Source organism: Apodemus sylvaticus, chromosome 13, assembly GCF_947179515.1.
Source record: "Apodemus sylvaticus chromosome 13, mApoSyl1.1, whole genome shotgun sequence".
Lineage (NCBI taxonomy): Eukaryota > Metazoa > Chordata > Mammalia > Rodentia > Muridae > Apodemus > Apodemus sylvaticus.
Genome location: NC_067484.1, coordinates 33,069,906 through 33,088,123, shown reverse-complemented (window position 1 = coordinate 33,088,123; position 18,218 = coordinate 33,069,906). Strand labels below are relative to the sequence as shown.

General features: G+C 43.1%; 2 protein-coding genes across 3 annotated transcripts in view; both read right to left on the bottom strand.

Moving 5' to 3' along the window:
* Positions 1 to 18,218, bottom strand: part of Nars1 (asparaginyl-tRNA synthetase 1) — a 581,145-nt gene that overhangs the window by 515,159 nt on the left and 47,768 nt on the right. The window lies entirely within an intron of this gene.
* The window catches only part of Fech (ferrochelatase), a 32,901-nt gene continuing 20,444 nt past the window's right edge, over positions 5,762 to 18,218 (bottom strand). For both annotated transcript variants that reach the window (XM_052201391.1, XM_052201392.1), the window contains 6 exons: positions 16,141 to 16,247; positions 12,433 to 12,531; positions 10,618 to 10,725; positions 10,012 to 10,176; positions 7,266 to 7,325; positions 5,762 to 6,807 (listed from right to left, as the gene is read on the bottom strand). In XM_052201391.1, the coding sequence (XP_052057351.1) occupies positions 6,673 to 6,807; positions 7,266 to 7,325; positions 10,012 to 10,176; positions 10,618 to 10,725; positions 12,433 to 12,531; positions 16,141 to 16,247 (674 nt within the window). In that variant the 3' untranslated portion in view covers positions 5,762 to 6,672. The remainder of the gene's footprint in view (positions 6,808 to 7,265; positions 7,326 to 10,011; positions 10,177 to 10,617; positions 10,726 to 12,432; positions 12,532 to 16,140; positions 16,248 to 18,218) is intronic.

The following is an 18,218-nucleotide window of genomic DNA, read 5'->3' as shown; positions in this document are numbered from 1 at the left end:
TGAAGATGTAGAACTCTCAGATCCTCCATGCCTGCCTGGATGCTGCTATGCTCCTGTCTTGATGATAATGGCCCGAACTTCTGAACCTGTAAGTCAGCCCCAATTAAATGTTCTTTCTAAGAGTTGCTTTGGTCATGGTGTCTGTTCACAGCAGTAAAACCCTAACTAAGACAGGGCCCTAGGATCAAACTCTGGTTCTCCAGCTTGGCAGGAAGCATCAATTGAGCCGTCTCTCCAGCCCACTGTCGATCGTTTTCATCAAGATTTTGTGCCAGACAGTGGTGGAACATGCCTTTAAGGCAGAGGCAGGTGGATTTCTGAGTTCCAGGCCAGCTGCTTGGTCTACAGAGTGAGTTCCAGGACAACCACGGCTACACAGAGAAACCCTGTCTCAAAAAACAAACAAAATACAACAAAAAAAGAACTTTGTTTCTGTAGCCAACTGATCTGCAACTAATCAACAGGTGTAGTTCTGACATAAATGCTGCTGTTCTGGCTTTGATTATTATTATTATTATTGTTATTATTATTAATTATTTTATGTGTATGGTGTTTTGCTTGCATGTCAGTGTATTATGTACATGTCTGGTGCCCAAGGAGGCTAGAAGGCATTAGGTCCCCAGAGACTGGAGTTATAGACAGCTTGAGACACAGGTAGATGTTGGGGACAGAACCCTGTTTATCAGGAAGAGCAACCAACGCCCTTACACACTAGCCATCTCTCCAGCTCCAATGTTGGTGCTTTTGATCTCATTAATGAGTACTTCGAATGTAAGATAAGTTATTGGTATGTCAAAATGTCAGCTGGATAAACTGGATAACACTTTTCAAACAACTAGAGACAACTGGAGAGCATTTCATCTGTCTGTAAGGATCAATGTGGTGGCTACAAGAGTGATTTTACGCCGTGCTAACATTTTCTCCACCGAGTCCCTGGCTCCAGATAAAGAACAAAGCAATGATGTATTAAACAAAGAAGTGACAGGATCTGAATGCTACCTTTTGTTTACTATAGTTTAATGGTCGTTTGCTATAGCATCACTGCTGTAGACTGAACACAGCGATCGGCATGCTTTCATATGCATAAAGGAAGTGAGAAAAATACATGACATGCCATGGATTATCAGGATGAAGTCTATTAAAGTCTCTTTTGTGCATTTTTTCCAAGCTTGGGGATGGAGTCCAGGGTTGTCCTTACACAGAGCTAGCTCCACTCACCACTGAGCTGTACCCCCAACCCTATTGTCTTCACGTGACAGGAAGGGAAACCATGGACCATAAGGCTGGAGGGGGCAGTTTGAGCTGTATGTGGGTAGAAGCAGCCTGTGAAGGGCCAAAGTCTGGAAACAATATCAGAGTGAGGAGACACAGAAATAGACACAGAGTGAGCAAGACACAGAAATAGAACCTAATCCCTGCCCGAAGGCTTATAAGAAAGCTCAAATCAAGCTTTATCCCAGCACACACACATGTTCATTCTGTGTGTGTGTATGTGTGTGTGTGTGTTGTATACATGTGCTGATGACCTCATCATATGGTCTTGAGGCTGACAATGGGAGGCTGTCTTCAGTCCTCCACCTCACTTTGTGAGACAGTGATTCTCACCGAAACCAGAGTTTAATGATTCAGTTAGACCAGCGGGCCAATGAGCCCACAGGATCTGCCTGACCAGCACCGGGATTATCAGCACTCACGGCCACACCTGACTCCGCTATGGGCACTGGGGATCTGAACTCAGGTCCTCACATTTGAGCAGCAAGTGCTGATCACCTGAGCCACAACCCTAGCTCCACCAGATGTTTTTAATTCTGACATCTGGAGAGATGGCTCGGTGGCTAAGAGCACATACTATTCTTCTGGAAGACCCATGTTTGATTCCCAGAACCCATGTCAGGCCTCCTACATGATAATTACAGCTTCAGGGAACCGAGTAGCTTTGGCCTCTGTGGGCACCTGCACTTAGGTACACACATATACACACACAAAAAAAATTACAAAAATAAAATCTTAAAAAGTACTTCCAACATTCTATAACAATGGCCCACTATAGACTACTCTATTGTGCTAAAAATGGAGGCAAATAACTCAGTTAAAAATAACCATGGAGTATTACTTAAGAAAACTATATAAAACTATCTGACCATACAATCATTTTCTTCACCTTTTTCCTGTGGAGGGACGTCTATGTAAAAAGCAAGAGCATCCCTTCCTTTCCTGGGACGCTAAAATGTTACAACTGTGGTCTCAAGAGGTAAATGACTCCCAGTGTCCCTCCGTACAAGATACCCAGCAAGCAGCAGCCAAGCAAGTGGCTTCTCAAGGCCGCCCAGCCCTCAGCCCAGCATCATGTGACACTACACGCTTTCTGCTGTCCCAAAGAACACATAAAAGAACTCTTTTAGAAAAGAGGCACAAGGTAAAGGCAAAGGTAGGTTAGCAGCTGGCGAAGCACCAGAACTTTCCAGGTCATGGTCTGAGTCAGCCGCAGGCATGCTACAAAGCAGTAGATGTAACTGGGGAACTCATTAAATATTTTAACTGGAAGTCATTCACTTCTTGAGCTGAACCAACATGTTTTAATCTACCTGGTGAATGTACTCAGAAACTTTGTGACATTGATCTCTCTATATACAACTTGATTATCACTGAAAACCTTTGGGGCTGGGAGGAATTACCAAGGGGTGACTCCCAGAAAATCTCAGTGGTGAGGGGATTGGAAAGAGTATAATATTCATGAAGCTTTTGGGGAGATAACCTTAGGATTGTGAAAGCCGTGTCTATGAGAAAAGCACCTCCCTCTTGCTAGTACAACTGAAAACCTGAAGGACTGGAAGCATCAGTACCACTGTAGTGTCAACTGTCTTCTTTTTGGGGTTTTTTTGAGGGGGGTTATTTTATTTTTAAATTTATTTATTTATTTATTTATTTATTTATTTATTTATTTATTTTTGGTTTTTTGGATTTGGTTTTTTCAAGACAGGGTTTCTCTGTATAGCTCTGGCTGTCCTGGAACTCACTCTGTAGATCATGCTGGCCTCGAACTCAGAAATCCGCCTGCCTCTGTGCTGGGATTACAGGCATGCACCACCACAGCCTGGCGTCAACTGTCTTAATGAGTTTCTTCTTCCCACAAGACTGGGATGCACTAGACCGTGCTGTCGGCAGGCTTTGGACAGAGCTGGCAATAAGGCCAGACAACTGCAAGCTTGTCTTAGTCTCACCTCTGTTGCTGTGACAAAATACCCCAGCAAAAGGCAACTAGGCAACTGTGGGGAGAAAGGGGTTATTTGGCTTCCAATTCCAGGCCATAGGACATAACTGAGCGGAAGCCAAAGCAGGAATCTCGGCTGTGGTCAAGAGCAGACAGAGAACAGACCCTTGCTTGTTTTTTTAATGGCTACCAGCTCATGTCTGACCCTCCAGATGAAGCAACACAAATGGTCACTCCCTAGAACAAGGAAGCAAAGAGTACAACCTACAACTGTAGGGGCCACGCAACCCTCTTCGCCCCTGGCAGGCTGTGGGTCTCTCTGGTAGTTTTGCTGGATGTTTGGGACAGTATGCCTAGTTGCCTCATGGTGTGATAACAGCTTAGATAAATCTACTCACACTAAGCAAATGTGTGCCTTAAATTGTGGTTTCTTGAATTAGATGCCAGAGCATGAGAACAGAGTGGGGGAGGAAGCCATGCACAGCGACTTCATTCTAGATGATCTATTCTATCGCTTCAAGAGGAAGAGAAGGAAATCTATTTCAAGATCATCTGAAAATGCAAAAACCCTAATGTTACCTTGGGGCCATTAACAGGCTTAGTTTGGGCACCTCGAGATGGAAAAGTCCACTTCTTCATAGATGATAGTTGCTCAGTGCTGCTGAATTGAGTGAGTGAGCACACACACTTTGAGGAGGCATCGGACCTAAAAGCATGGGTTTCTACCGTCAACACTAACTCACTGCTGAAGACGTAGCTGAAGTTAACAGTGAGGTAGTTCACTCTGAGGCTGATATCCTTCACACAGGTTCGTGGGAAAGCCCCTCCCACTGGGCTTGCATCTCCTCGGCTCCAGCAGTGGCAGCAGTGGGCTGAGTACCAGCACCCACCAGATCTTCTGGATCAGTTAAAAAAAAAAAAAAATCCAGGTCTGTACACACCGCAGCTTGAGATAGCACCGGCAGTTCGTTGCGATGGCAAACATTTGTACACCAAAGCTGACAAACAAGATAACAACTGTCAAAGACTCGTCAGTTCTAACAAGATTCCTGTCCTTCCAAAATCCGCCCTGCAACGTTACCCCCACCTATCTATGGAGAGCAGTCAAAGGAATCATGTTTTTAGGAGTTGAAGATGCCACAGGCAGTGCTTCCCGTAAGTGCCTCTCACAGGGCGGTCTGCTCCCACTTCAGTGCCAGCCAAACAGTTCCCAGACAACTCATTCAGTGTTTGCTTGGCAAATGGGGGCTCCAGTGGGGACTCCTGAGCTGGCACTTCCCGCAATAGCCTCATGCCAACGTGTTTTTATCTGAAAAGCTGAAGAGCCAAGACTGATGACAAGCAAGTCCCCTGAAAGCGGGGTGAGGGGGCGGATGATGGCTGTCTGCCAACAGGAGCCACCTAGCCCTGAGATGTCCGTTCACTATGGGGACAGTCACTCACAGGCCACTCTAAATCTAATCCCCAGAGGTGATAGAATGGATACAGGGACATTCCGAAGTTCCCAGACCTTTGCTCTTTGTCTACAGACTGCTTACTTAGAAAGATAAAGCCAATTTAGACACAGAAAGTAGATGCTGTTCATATCTGAAAGCCGCTATCAGCATAGGACACTCTTACCTGGAGCAGAAAGCGCTGCTGGATTACAAAGTAAACTCCCTGTGTCCAGTCATTTCAGATGAACTTCAGGAAACAGTACAAATCAAACAGGCTGAAGCTTACTGTCTATTATCAGCAAATCCCGAGTATAGAATATCTATGCATCCTACTAATTGCTTTCATTTTATGAGCTGTTTTTCTATCAGAAAAAAAAAAAAAACTCAAAGAAATGTTCTGTTTGAAGAACAAAGTTTTAGAGAAAGTGATTATTACAAATCCTTCAAGGATCCCAAAGACTTTCAAATCCATTGAAATCCAAATATAGAAGATCAGGTTCTGCTTTGACATAGTTTTTACATTTTTAGAATAACTTTTCATTACAAATCAAGGCAAGAATTAGTTGTGATGGGAAAGGAGGCTGGTATGATGAAATATGTTGAAGACTATATATATATATATATATATATATATATATATATATATATTCATATATCTGAGTGAATGTATATATATATGTATATATGTATATATATACATGTATGTGTATATATGTATGTGTGTATATATGTATATATATGTATGTTTATATGTATACATATGTATGTGTATATATATATACATGTAGGAAAAGATTAGAATAAAATGATAATTATTACATTAGAGCAGTTATTTCTTTGTGTTTTACAAATGGCCTAGACTATGACCATATAATTTTTATAATAAGAACTTATTCACAAAGAAAATTCAAGGCTATCAGACACAGTCAACCTTATAAAAGCAGCACTCAGCCAAGATCAGGATGGCACTGGAAGGTCCCTTGGCTCCCCAGGAAGATGAGCCCAAATCCATCAGCAGCACTTCCTGGTGGCACTGTCCTTGGAGACAGGAAGAAGGCAGAGCCCCCTTCCCTGAGGCACAGTGGACTCAAATGAAGGCGTACACAGCAAGGGCTGAACTTCCACACATTTATTAGGCTCTGCGCCTGGGGAATCTCAGCACTCTTGAAACACGCGCTTGTTTCAGTTTCCAGGGAGGCAGATGAGACTCCGCCTCAGACGCCACAGTGGCCAGGGAGCAGTGGCTGCATTGCCAATAGAAGCAGAGTAGGGACCACTCTGACTCCCTCGCATCCCTGTACCCATGGACTTAGGGAAAGAGTAGCATAATGTCAGTGTTCAGTGCTGGGGTTAAAGCAGGAGCCATGAGGCACGCATACAATCCTAAGCTATGCACGCAGCTTACTTTTACAAATTATATTTCATAAATTTATAATATTCACTTAAGCTATAGCTATATCCATAAGACGTAAACATCTCAGTCACCACTGGCAGTACATGGAGGACATACCATACTATTTTAGGAAGTTGTTTTGGGCAGTAAGTGCAGAATCTGTGTGCGTCTCATAAGATAAAAATGTAAAACTCATTCCTGGGATGCCCTAATAGATATTCCACATTCGTAAATAAACTGACCCCAGAAACAGTTGTAAGTGTTCACTGTTTGTGTATGTGAAAATAAAAATCTCAGTAAGAATTTCAAGTCAATTGTGATTCCAAGGATCACAATTTTGTATGTCTGTGATGTTAGCTAGCACTCATGAAATGGGAGCAGGAGGCTCAGTGGAGGCCAGTTTGGCCTACACAAGGAAGCAAGAAATAAAATAAAACAAAATAAAACAAAACAAAACAAAACAAAACAAAATAAAATAAAATAACATTACATAAAACGAAACATAGGCAAGAGAGAAATCATAGTCTGTGTCGAGACAAATGTGGCTTCCGTCCCCACCGTCGCCGCCGCCGTCCCCGGTGCAGGTGTCTGGAGGCTGTACATCTGAGGATCCCACGGGTCCTCAGGCAGGGTCACAGCTGTTGGCTGGTGAAGAAGGATTTAGTCTTCCTGCAGACAGGATTTACACAGAGCGGACAGCTCAGACTCAGCTGCGTGGAGCACAGCTTGTTTGACTGGATGTGGGAGTGCACCAGATCAGCGAGGGCCTGCAAGAGAGCACAGAGCCTCCTGAGGCGAGGCAGGAAGGCTGCAGGCCCTCCCTGCACATATCCTCAGCCTGTCCCAGGAATACTGCTCCAGATGGGGGTTTCTTTTAAACTAAGCTGAAGCTGGACGGAAGTGTAAAACACTGGCCGTTCTGGGCATCGTCAGTCAGCTTAGGCAAAGTCAAAACGGAGACATTGGGAAACGAATCCTCTTACCCCACCCACCGCAGCTGCTCACTGAGAAGCAGCCTTCACATTAGGCAGCTGTAGGTGGGCGAACTAAGGAGACCGGGCTACCTGCAGGAGCAAGGAGGAGCAGAGAAGGAATTCACTCTTAGTTTCGTAATTAATTGGAACTCCAAATGTACTAATATGTGAGAAAACCAATATTCTGCAGGAGTTTCTCAGAGGACTGCTCTGCGCTGTGTTCTACTAAAATGGTTGTAACACCGCGGTACCTTGGAGAACAATGGATTTCCATTAAGAGACTCCGCTCTTCTGATGTTTTCAGCTCCACACTGAATCAAATGAGAATGGGAAGAAAACACAGGCACATTTTATTTTCCTTTCCTTCCTTAACACACTAAGTGCTACAAAAGAATAAATGCACAGAAATACCACACACACACACACACACACACCCTCAGCCTGACTAGGTTACCTGAACCTGCTCGTGTGTCTCTGTGCTGCCCCGCCTGTCCTTCCCACAGTGGTATATGTGCAGACCGTGCTGGATGGGTCTCGGGAGCGATCCAAGCCAGACTCCCTCTGCCCTTTTTCCTTTCCCTAATGCAGGCCTTGCAACTCATCTATGTAAATGTTGCTGTAATTAAGTAAAAATTCCTATTTACTTTGATTCTAAATAAGTGCTAAAACTGAAGCAAATTAATTTATGGAGTCTAAAACATATTGGTTTTAAATTGGATCCAATGTAGAATGGATTTTAAAATAAACTTTTATATAGAAAAAGAAATCTAGGGAAAAAAATCTGAGTATGTTCAGTATCACTCTTTTCCCATGTTTAAAAAAAAATACCCAGTTAATTATTCCAGATAACAGAGAATTATATATGATTTGCTCTGTGCTTACGATCATCTCTTGCCTATCCACAAGGAGACACACATAGCCAGTTGCTTTATCTTCTAGATTGACATTTACAGGAGAAGCCCACACAGGAAACCCACTGGTATTCAGCAAACACCTAGACCTCAATATGGAGGCTCTACTTAAAAAAAAAAAAAATCACAAAGCGTCCATGGCAGCAGAATCAGCTGTGTTAGCAAGCAGCAGGGCAGGCGTCTAGGAAGATGCAAGAGCCACGAATCTGTCCACGGGACATCATTGGAAAAACAAGAGGGCTTATAGTCATGTACCATATGATAGTAAAAATTTTAAAAATCCAAATGAGTATTAATCAAGGATTTACTAAAAACAGCTACAGGCATTTGGTTATATTTACTCACGAATACCCAAGATTTATATTTAAAAACAGAAGATAGGGCTCACAAACATGTATGGAGAAGACATTACTTTGTGATGTGCAGAAAAGCTTGTTAGTATTAAAGTAGACACATTTAGGGAAGAGGAAGGTGTTTCGTGAAAACATTAACAGGCGCCCTCTCAGGGTCAGAAGAGAAGAGTGACTCACTCTTGATGCGATACCCTTTGGTACCATCTGAGACTTTATCATTTTTAATCAGCAAAAGGCAAAAAGTTATTTCTACTTTGGAGTAAAACAATTTTTAAACTTTTAAAGTTAGTTGTTTTAAGCATGCTATATTTTCATATCAAAATAATGATAGTTACATGGTTTTCTTTATTCACTACATGGATTCATTTACTAATCACTAACAATCCTCTTGGTAACTAATAGCCTCCACTTATAATACAAATGAATGGAAACTATCATTCAACATAGAGAAAAAACTTACTTTCAAACACCCTATACTAATTAAGTCTTATTCTTAGTACTAAAGTCTCTCTAGCAAGTTTAAAATGTGCCGAAGTCACGGTGGGCAGACAGAAGCATCTATCAATAAAACCCATGAGAACAATGAAGCCTCATCTTTGTCAGTTACAACTTAATTCCTAGTGATTAGAAAGTATAGGTCTCCCTAACTTACTGATGTTTTGCTGGTGACTAGCACAGACGACACACTATACCTGACAACTGGTCCCAGCTCCGGTCCTACCCTCTCCACTCCGCCCCTCACCGACACCCAGTCCCATAAAGGGAACAGATTCCAGTAGAGCAGACTTCCACCAGCCACATATGGGAAGGCCATGCGTTCTCATCTAAGATGAGAGGGAGAAGGGGACGTCCTGAGCAGCCATGCCTCCACACTTCCCACAGAAACACAGCAATAAGCCCGTGAAGGTCTCAGGCTAGCCCTCAGAAGGTACGAGACAGGTAAGCAACAGTTTTCCTCCACCCTGAGTGACAAGTCACATCCATCTTATGCCAACAGTGGTATTTGTTATTTCAATAGTCAGATTGATCACAACTTGTTAGCAAACAGCTAATTAAGTGAGTGCACAGAAGAGGTCAACAGAATTACTACACACTCTGCTTCCTGTTTGTTCTGTTCCTCTGAAATGTCAAAGGCTCCTATGCCACAAACCCAACCAGAAACAGTGAAACAGTCCAAGATTTGCATCAAGTGGGGAGAATTAATTACAGACTGATAAACAGTTCCCCTCACAATCGGTGAGATATACAAGCCCCTTTCCCTAAAGATTTCACCTTCAGATAGCAAGATGACTTACGCCGAACAAAGCATTAGTTTCAGTGACACTGGGCAACATGGTTTAATAAAGACATAAATGTCTTCTCTACTGCTGATGTAGAATTAATTTATAAAGTATTACTCAAAATGATAAATATACAATTCATATAAACACACTAAAAGTCTGTCTTTCCTTCTCTCTTTCTCTTTTCTTTCCTCCTCCTGTTTGCTTTTTCTGAGACGGGTTTCTCTATGCAGCCCTGGCTAACCTGGAACTCACTAAGTAGACCAGGCTGGCCTTAAACTCCCTAACATCTGCTTGCCTCTGCCTCCCAGTGCTAGGAGTAAGGGAGTGTGTACTACACCCAGCCCCATAAACAGTAATTCTTTTCAATGGTATAGTTTGGTAGTTGTAGAAAAGAAATTTCCTTTTAAAACAAACCATGATGGGACTGAGAAGCCAAATAGGCACACTTACCTTCTGAGCTAAGACTTGAGAGTATTCAATATCCAGTTCATAGAGTGTCTCAATGTGATCACTGGTAAATGCTATTGGGACCAAGAGGATATTCTTCCTCCCCCGCTCACAAAGCCCTTTGATAGCCTCATCTGTCTGAGGGCCCAACCAGGGTACTGGACCAACCTATGAAAAAAAGGACCAACATAGAAATGGGACATTTCTCCTGACACTTCAACAACATATTATTATCAGGTGCCCACACACGCTAGGAGCACACCCACATCTGCCCATCCTGCTGAGAGCCACTCTTACAACTCCTTGAGTAGAGTTTAATACTTTTATACTGAGGTTTGAATCCTCTTAGAGGCTGGCCTGACCTGATGATACAAATAAACACTTTCTTTCATTAAAGCTAAAAGTCAGATAGTAACTGACACAGTTGTCCATCCCCCCACCCACGCCCCCGTCAGCTTGTTCTTTGCAGAGTTCTTTCTGCCCACAGTGAGCAGTCAACTTACAGAAAAGCTTGCTGGCATGGAAGAACCCAAATACCCGTTTATAGATAAGGAATCAAACAGATTTTCTCCAGAGATGCTGGCCTGGAAATCTATGCAAGCTACCTACCTTGGACTGCCAGACCAGTCGGTAGGGGTTGGGGTAACCCAGCTCTTCCATGACCTTGTGGACAGTGGCTCCTACCTCTTGGGGATAGGGGTCCCCTCTGTTGACAACCTTCAGTAGAGACAAAATAATATGCAGTCACCAACACTGTGCAGATGTCAAGCACCACGGGATACACAAGGACAAGATGAGCGTGGGCTAGACCCCTCCCTTGCTCTCCTTCAAACTAACGACAACCGAATCTGAGCACTGGTAGAGAGGTTCCTTGGCTCCAGACTTTCATGATCTTTTCCTGTTATTGTACAGGCTTCATCTGTCTACTTCATCCTCACATCTGATGTATACAGTAGGCACCCAATAAATACTGCATTGGTGAAATAAAATACTAAGACAATATTTGATGACATTACTAGTGGGCAAATGATCACTAGAAGAATAATTGTAGAAGGGATGAGAAAAATCTAGAATGGACCCTTGGAAAGAAAGAAGGCATGATCCCACTGACATAAACCCGGCAGGCTCCCAATGGGAGGACTCTCTCCCTAAAGCTATCTGCTACTAATGTAGTGGCTGCTTCTTCAGGTGAGCTGTCCAGGGCTTGACTCTGGTGACCACCAAGGGTGGTACCCTCCACCTGAGGATGGCTGGTTCCATTAATCATGTGTTTCAGACCAATCACACCTAAGAAAATGAGATCTTCCACCTCTGTAGCTAGGAAAACAGCGTTCTCAGGGCAGGATGCTAGTTCTGAGTAGGTGGAACTGGGGACTGTGCCCAAGACCTTTCAAATATCATACAGCACACGAGTCCAATATTTCCATGTTTCCTGAAATGTAACCATTGTGACTCAGGAGGTGACTTTTTTTTTTCATGTTCTCATTGGTTTGTTTGTTGTTTATTTGTAATTTACATGTAGAAGTAATTTTAACAATGTATTCTGGATACAAACTTTTGTGTGGCTTGAACATTCAATTCTTTTTTTAAAACTTAATTATTTATTCACTTAACAACCCCAAATCAGCCCTCTCTCTCCTCCCAGGAGCCCCCCCTCACACAAGTCCTCTCCCCAATTCACCTTCCTCTTTTCTTCAGAGGAGGGGAAGTCCCCTCTGGGTATCACACATACCCCAAACTAACACACCCCACACACACCAACTCAGCCCATCAACTCACTTCAGTGCTACACACATCCTCTCCCACTGACAAGGCTGTCCATTAGGGACGTGGGATCCACAGGCAGGCAGTAGGCTCAGAAATAGCCCCTGCCCTAGTTGTTGGGGAACCCACATGAAGGCTGTGACATTTTAGGGACAAGCTGGTTTAATACAGTGCGCTAAGGATCACACGCTGTATGCTGTATATTCTCTGGCCAAGCTGTGGTCCCTAGTTTTAGCAAATGAGAAGCCATACAGGCCTCCTAGAAGGCACAGGCCTCTGCTAGTCTTGAAGATAGAGTTAGGGATTAGTGTGAGCAAAGCTAGCTTCACAGTTCACTAGAGTGAAACTGCACATGTATTCCATCCATACAGCAGGCAAAAGCACGCTTCTTTTAGCTGATGCATTTGTTAGAAACTCTAATATCTGAATGAATCTTCCAGTTATCGGTTTAAAGAAGGCTATTAATAAGAGATCTATTTGTGATATTGTGCATTGAATTAATTGCTGGGAGGTTTTAGAAAGGGAGTCCACGAGCAAGCTGAGGCTGGGATTAGAATTCATGCTTGCACTGAGCTGAGCACAGAATGGAGCCAGATGATCCTACACATTCAGAACTCAAACAACCAGGTCCTCTCCCACCAATAAAATGATCTTACTTACAGACATCGGCAGGGAGTGGGCAGAGAACAGAAGGACCACCTCGCTTCTCTTCTCCTCTGGAAAATGGTTCAGCTCTTTCAGAATGTGGTCTGCAAAGCACTGTGGGAACCCCAGGAATGAGGAAGAGGGTAGTGAGAAGGGAACAAAGGCCAGGAGAAGGATGTGGGAGGGGAGCGCTACACCAGAGACCTTAGCGGCCTTCAACCTCTGGAACCCCATCTTTTTAAAAACTGCAAACATCACAGGCTCTTTGCTTTGGTTCAGCTTCCAAACAGCTCGCGATGGTTTCAGGGGCCTAGGGAATTTGATGGGAAACTTCTAAAGCTCGCTAATGGCTCTCTGCAAATGAGCGCGGAGGAGCTGCTTCCCCTCGGGAAGGGCAGGGCACACTTCCAGATGGAAAGGAAACACAGATGGGAAGGGGAGGTTGTTTTAAGACCTCACATTTGCTCTGCTAGCAGGAAAACAGCTTACAGGGTCTTTCTAAATCTCCCTTACTTTGGCTTTCAGGTCTATCACATTAAAATACATTAGCCAGAAATAGGAGAGAAATAAGAAAATACTCTTCTATTTTTATGACATCTTTCTGACAAGTCCAGGATCTGTACCAAAGCACTTCTCCTCACAAGCTTCCTAATGACAGATGACAAGCTGTGCCGTCCCCATTAAGCACACGGGGAAAGGCTGTGGCTGATGTGAGGGCTAGCCGGCCACATGTGTGCATATGGACTAGAATCCAGGTCCTGCTGCCTCCCAACCTCTGCCCGCCACACCAGCTCCTTCTCTTCTAGCTGACACTTGCTGATTCGCACGGGTAGGTGCTGAAACACCAGATCTGAAGAAACTTTCTTTCATCTCACACTTGAATCATTCCTTGTTGGGCGTATAAGGAAAACGTGGCAAAGGACAGAAACTGATAAAACTGGAATGTGGCTGGGAATCAGGCAGAAGTTGATATTGGTGTTAAATGAACTTCTGAGGAATTTTGTATTGTAGTTATGTGAAGAGAACATCCCTGATCTTAAGGTTGTGTGTTTTCAAGCAGTTCCATACACACACACACACACACACACACACACACAGATTATATATGTGTGTGTGTGTGTATCCAGACATACACATATACACACATACAAAGAACATGTAAATGATAAGTCAAGTCAGACAAATAACACATGAATACAGGTAAAGAATAGATGACAATTCACTGCACCATTTTTAAAGATTTTACCTATTTTGTGTGTGGGGGTGTTTTGTCTGCATGTATGTCTGTGCACCACGTGTATACTTGTATACAAGAGCAGCCAGTGCTCTAAACCACCAGGCCGTCTCTGCAGCTTTGTTTTTAATTATGTGTGTGTGTGTGTGCATGTGTGTGTGTGTGTGTGTGTGTGTGTGCTTGATGCAGTTTTGATAAACATCAGTGCTCAGTCAATCCTGTTAAGTTCCAAACTAGTCCCCAAGAATACTAAACTGATAAATACTGTCATTCTAGAACTCACAAGTTTGGGTAAGTAAATGCCCCAAAGAAGAAAATGGAACTTAGAGAAGGCATCTGGGGTTCTCTTCCTCCTTCTCCCTTCCTCCTCACCTCCATGTTGTATCATAATATTTGATACAAACCAATGCTATATTTTTATAGTGTTCATTATGTTTAGGAAGCAAGACTGGTCAGAAAAGATTATTTTTAGAGGATGGTCTACTGAAAGAAGCCACTGTAAAGTTTATGTGGACACCTGGAATAGACATTTACTGCAACTACTCCAAAAGCTAAATAAAGAGCGGTATTAGAGAAAGGGTGGAAATATGACTATTTTGAGTAGCTAGTACTGATAAAATACAGGAATATGAGATTTAAGGCCTTATTTTTTAGTTGAGTCTATGTAAGAATTTTAGGGGATTGCCCCCCTTCCTTTCCTTTCCTCAGCTTGTAAAATTGCAAGTAAGAACACAATTCCTCAGGGCTTGTGAGAGTCACTAAGCCATCTTCAAAACTCAAGCAGCATGGGCAAACAGAAGTGCTACTTAAATCACCTAAGACCCATCTGCAGGATTTTCTGTGCACAGCCCCTGTGCAAAATGAAAGCAGCAAGGCCTCTCAGAGCCTTCAATCACACCAGCCAGGAGGGCAGATAAATGCTTCTAAAATTCCCTTTCATTTTATGAACAGAGACTTCCTCGGTTAAGAGACCTTTCCATCTTTCTGCTTCCCCCCTTTCAAAGGGCTGAATTTTAATGCAAATCTAATTACTCCCGCGATCAGGGCAGGCAGATGCTGTGCAGATCCCCTGTTCCTGTGCCACATGTCAGCTCAGACCTGCAATACCCTCCTTCCCAGTCACAGCTTCAATAGCAGGGCTCAGGCCTTAGGCGCTCCAGCTACCCCTGGCTGGACCCAGGAGAACTATGAACCTGGACACACAGGCCCGCAGCCCTCATCGACACCCATCCCTAGGGGACCTCTTTTACTCCTACACAAGTGTTAACCCTTTCCCTGCCTACAGGACACCACTCTGGGGAAGCCAGCCTGATTTTAATGCCATCTACCGCCATCTAGTGGTCACATGATTTAAGTGCTGCCCATCTTTGCAGGCATTTGCCAAAGATCACAACATAAATCCAAACCATTTTGTTATCTTGACCTAAAATAACTCCAAAAAAAAAAAAAAAAAATATTCCACAGACTCAAAACCTTAACTGAATTAATAGGAACTTGGGTTTTTTTTTTTTTTTTGGATTTGGTTTTTTCAAGACAGGGTTTCTCTGTATAGCCCTGGCTGTCCTGGAACTCACTCTGTAGACCAGGCTGGCCTCGAACTCAGAAATCCACCTGCCTCTGCCTCCCAGAGTGCTGGGATTACAGGCATGCGCCACCACCGCCTGGCGGAACTTGTTTTTAAAACCAACCTCACTCTCATGTTTTGTTTGTTTTTAAATAAGGTAACACCAATTCAAAGCTAATGGTTTTAGAATTGTAATTTTAACTGATTCTTCTAAAATAAAAGTACCCATTACAGCATTTTTTTAAATACAACTTTTTTTTAGGATTTATTTATTATATGTAAGTACACTGTAGCTGTCTTTAGACACCCCAGAAGACGATGTGAGCTCTCATTACAGATGGTTGTGAGCCACCATGTGGTTGCTGGGATTTGAATTCAGGATCTCTGGAAGAGCAGTCAGTGCTCTTAACCGCTGAGCCATCTCACCAGTCCATTACAGCATATTTTAACTGATTATTCTAAAATAAAGTAGCCACTGACAGAATATTACAAAGGTAAGTGTACAGGAGAAATGAAAATTTTCTTTTGATGTACAAAACGTTTCCACTAGAAGGCTATTTACTTCACACATGAACCTTTCCACTAGCTTCACTTGTTTTAATCCTTTGATGTTTTTGAAGGATTTTAAAAACATAGGGTTTAAGTAACTTGTTGGTCATTCAATCTAGACATATAAGTTAGTGTAAACTGATATAATCCTTAATGTTCTTCTGGTCACTGAAAAATACAAAACCCAAAATCTAACTGTGGTGCTACAGTATAATCTGAAGAAAAGGGTCTGATCATTTTAACCTTTACATTTATTGTCATTTTTTACGATAAGTCAAAAGTCTAACGGTGTGGCTTTAATTCCCAGCATGCCGTTTGAGGAGAAAAACACAGGCTCAGTGAGCATCTCCCGCAGAGGCTGCCTGGGCATACTCACCTGGATGAGGAGGGGGTGTGTGGGCCACCTGTCGATGGTGCTCCACTTCATGGTGGGCTTCCGCCCCACCTCGGTATAGTATCTGTAAATGGCATTTAAGCTGCTGCCTGAAAGACAAGTAGATGCACTGATTGTGGGAAACACAGCACGGACTAGTGAAGGCAGCAATTGTGAGTCCAAAGTGGGCAGCTGCTCCTATACAGAAACCCAGTCTAATTACAATCTTTTCAATACTCTAAAATTCATATAGATTTAACAGTCCTGCAAATGAAGATCACTAAAGAGCAATCAATCTCAACAGACCTTCAAAGATTACTGAGGCCATTTTTACTGAGAAGTGTGAGGGCTGTGAGCGTATGCAGCATAAGCTATTGTGAACTTGCAAGGGCCAAGCCTTACAACTGAGAGCACGTGAAGAAAAGCGGCCTCATTACACGCAGTGCAGGGGGTGAGGAAGACAGGCGCAGGTGGGCTGTTATCCCAGCATGCTGACGCTGTACTGTTTTATTCTAGAGGAGCCGGTTTCTGGTAGTCTCCTTACAGCTGTTTTATTTCACCAAGTGTCTGTGTTAGAATACGCATAATTCTATATCTGGAGCATTCTGGATATTTCCACCCAATATTACAAGCTAACTATTTCTCATGTTCAAATGAAGGCTTTAGAACCACCCTTTCTAAAGATGTCATCATAGGACGATCAGCCTATTAAGGGATCTAAAGGCCCTGTATTTAATCAACTTTTACAAAATGCATCATTGCCTGGAATAAAGCAAGCAGACACTACACTCTAACACATCACCTAACAGAAGTTGGGTTCCTGAATGAACATTGAAGATGAGAACCCAAAGTCCAGAAGTGGGTCGGCAGAATGAAGCTGCAGTCCTTCCCCAGCCCGGGGAAACGGGCACTGGGGTCACACCCTAAGGCCTATGAGCCCCGCCCCACAGTGCCCTCTTAGTCCTGCACAGATCAAGTTCCAACAAGTCTGTGCTGCCCATCACCAGTTCCCTGGGTTTCTTGTCATAGCAATAACAGTTAAGCTGACAGTTTAAAAAGCTTACTTGGGACATAGATATAGTTTAGCTCAAACTGTTTGGTCAGGCTAAGATTCAACTTGTGTATATACATAAATCAATGAGTTCAATTTCAATGACTGGAATAAGAGAATCCAAGCTTGGGGATCAAAAATAATCCCCAGTAGAAATCAAAGCATCCCATCGCCTTCACACAACAGATGTCACTGCACATGGGGGCGTAGTTTTCAGAGGACCAGAGGGTTTCTGGGAGCCATCTTAGCTCCCGCACGTCAGTGGACAACAGTCGACATACTAAAGAAGTGGTAAGGAGGGGAAATGTAAACAAGGAAGGTGCTATGAGAAACACACGGAGCCCATTTAAAAGGCAAAGTGGCAAAGGAGATCCTGGTCTCAAATCAGTGAGCCCCACGCTCTGACCAGACAGGAAGAGCCACTGGTGAGCATGAGTCTGTTGTCACACAAATTACCATTTTTAACTTACATACTTTTGAAAGCATGTAAGTTAAGACATCTGTATGCTAAGGGACATCTTGCAAAGCAAGATAAAAATACACTTTGAAAATACTAAGATCTGACTCATTCTCCAATTATATATTACCAGTTATTTTAAAATCATATATTCCCAAAATAAATCACAATTCAAACTTCCGGGTACATATGAAAGATTGGGCATTTTAACTGTCTTTCAGTCTGTCTCTGTCTGTCTCTATCTCCCCCCACACACACACACACACACTTGTATACCTCAGTATTTAAGGCATACAGCACTTGGAACCCTTCCTCAAGATTTTTGCCTCTCCTTATAGATATAATAACATTAATATTAAAAAAATGGGAATGCAAATGCACTGACCTAAATCCTTGAGAAAATGCACTTATATTTGTGGGTAATAACAGAAGCTTTAACCTGTAATTAAGAGTAACAGGGAGTGGTGGCACATGCCTTTGATCTCAGCACTCAGAAGGCAGAGATGGGCAAATCTCTGTGAGTTTGAGGCCAGCATAGTCTACATAGTGAGACCCTGGCTCAAAAGAGCAACA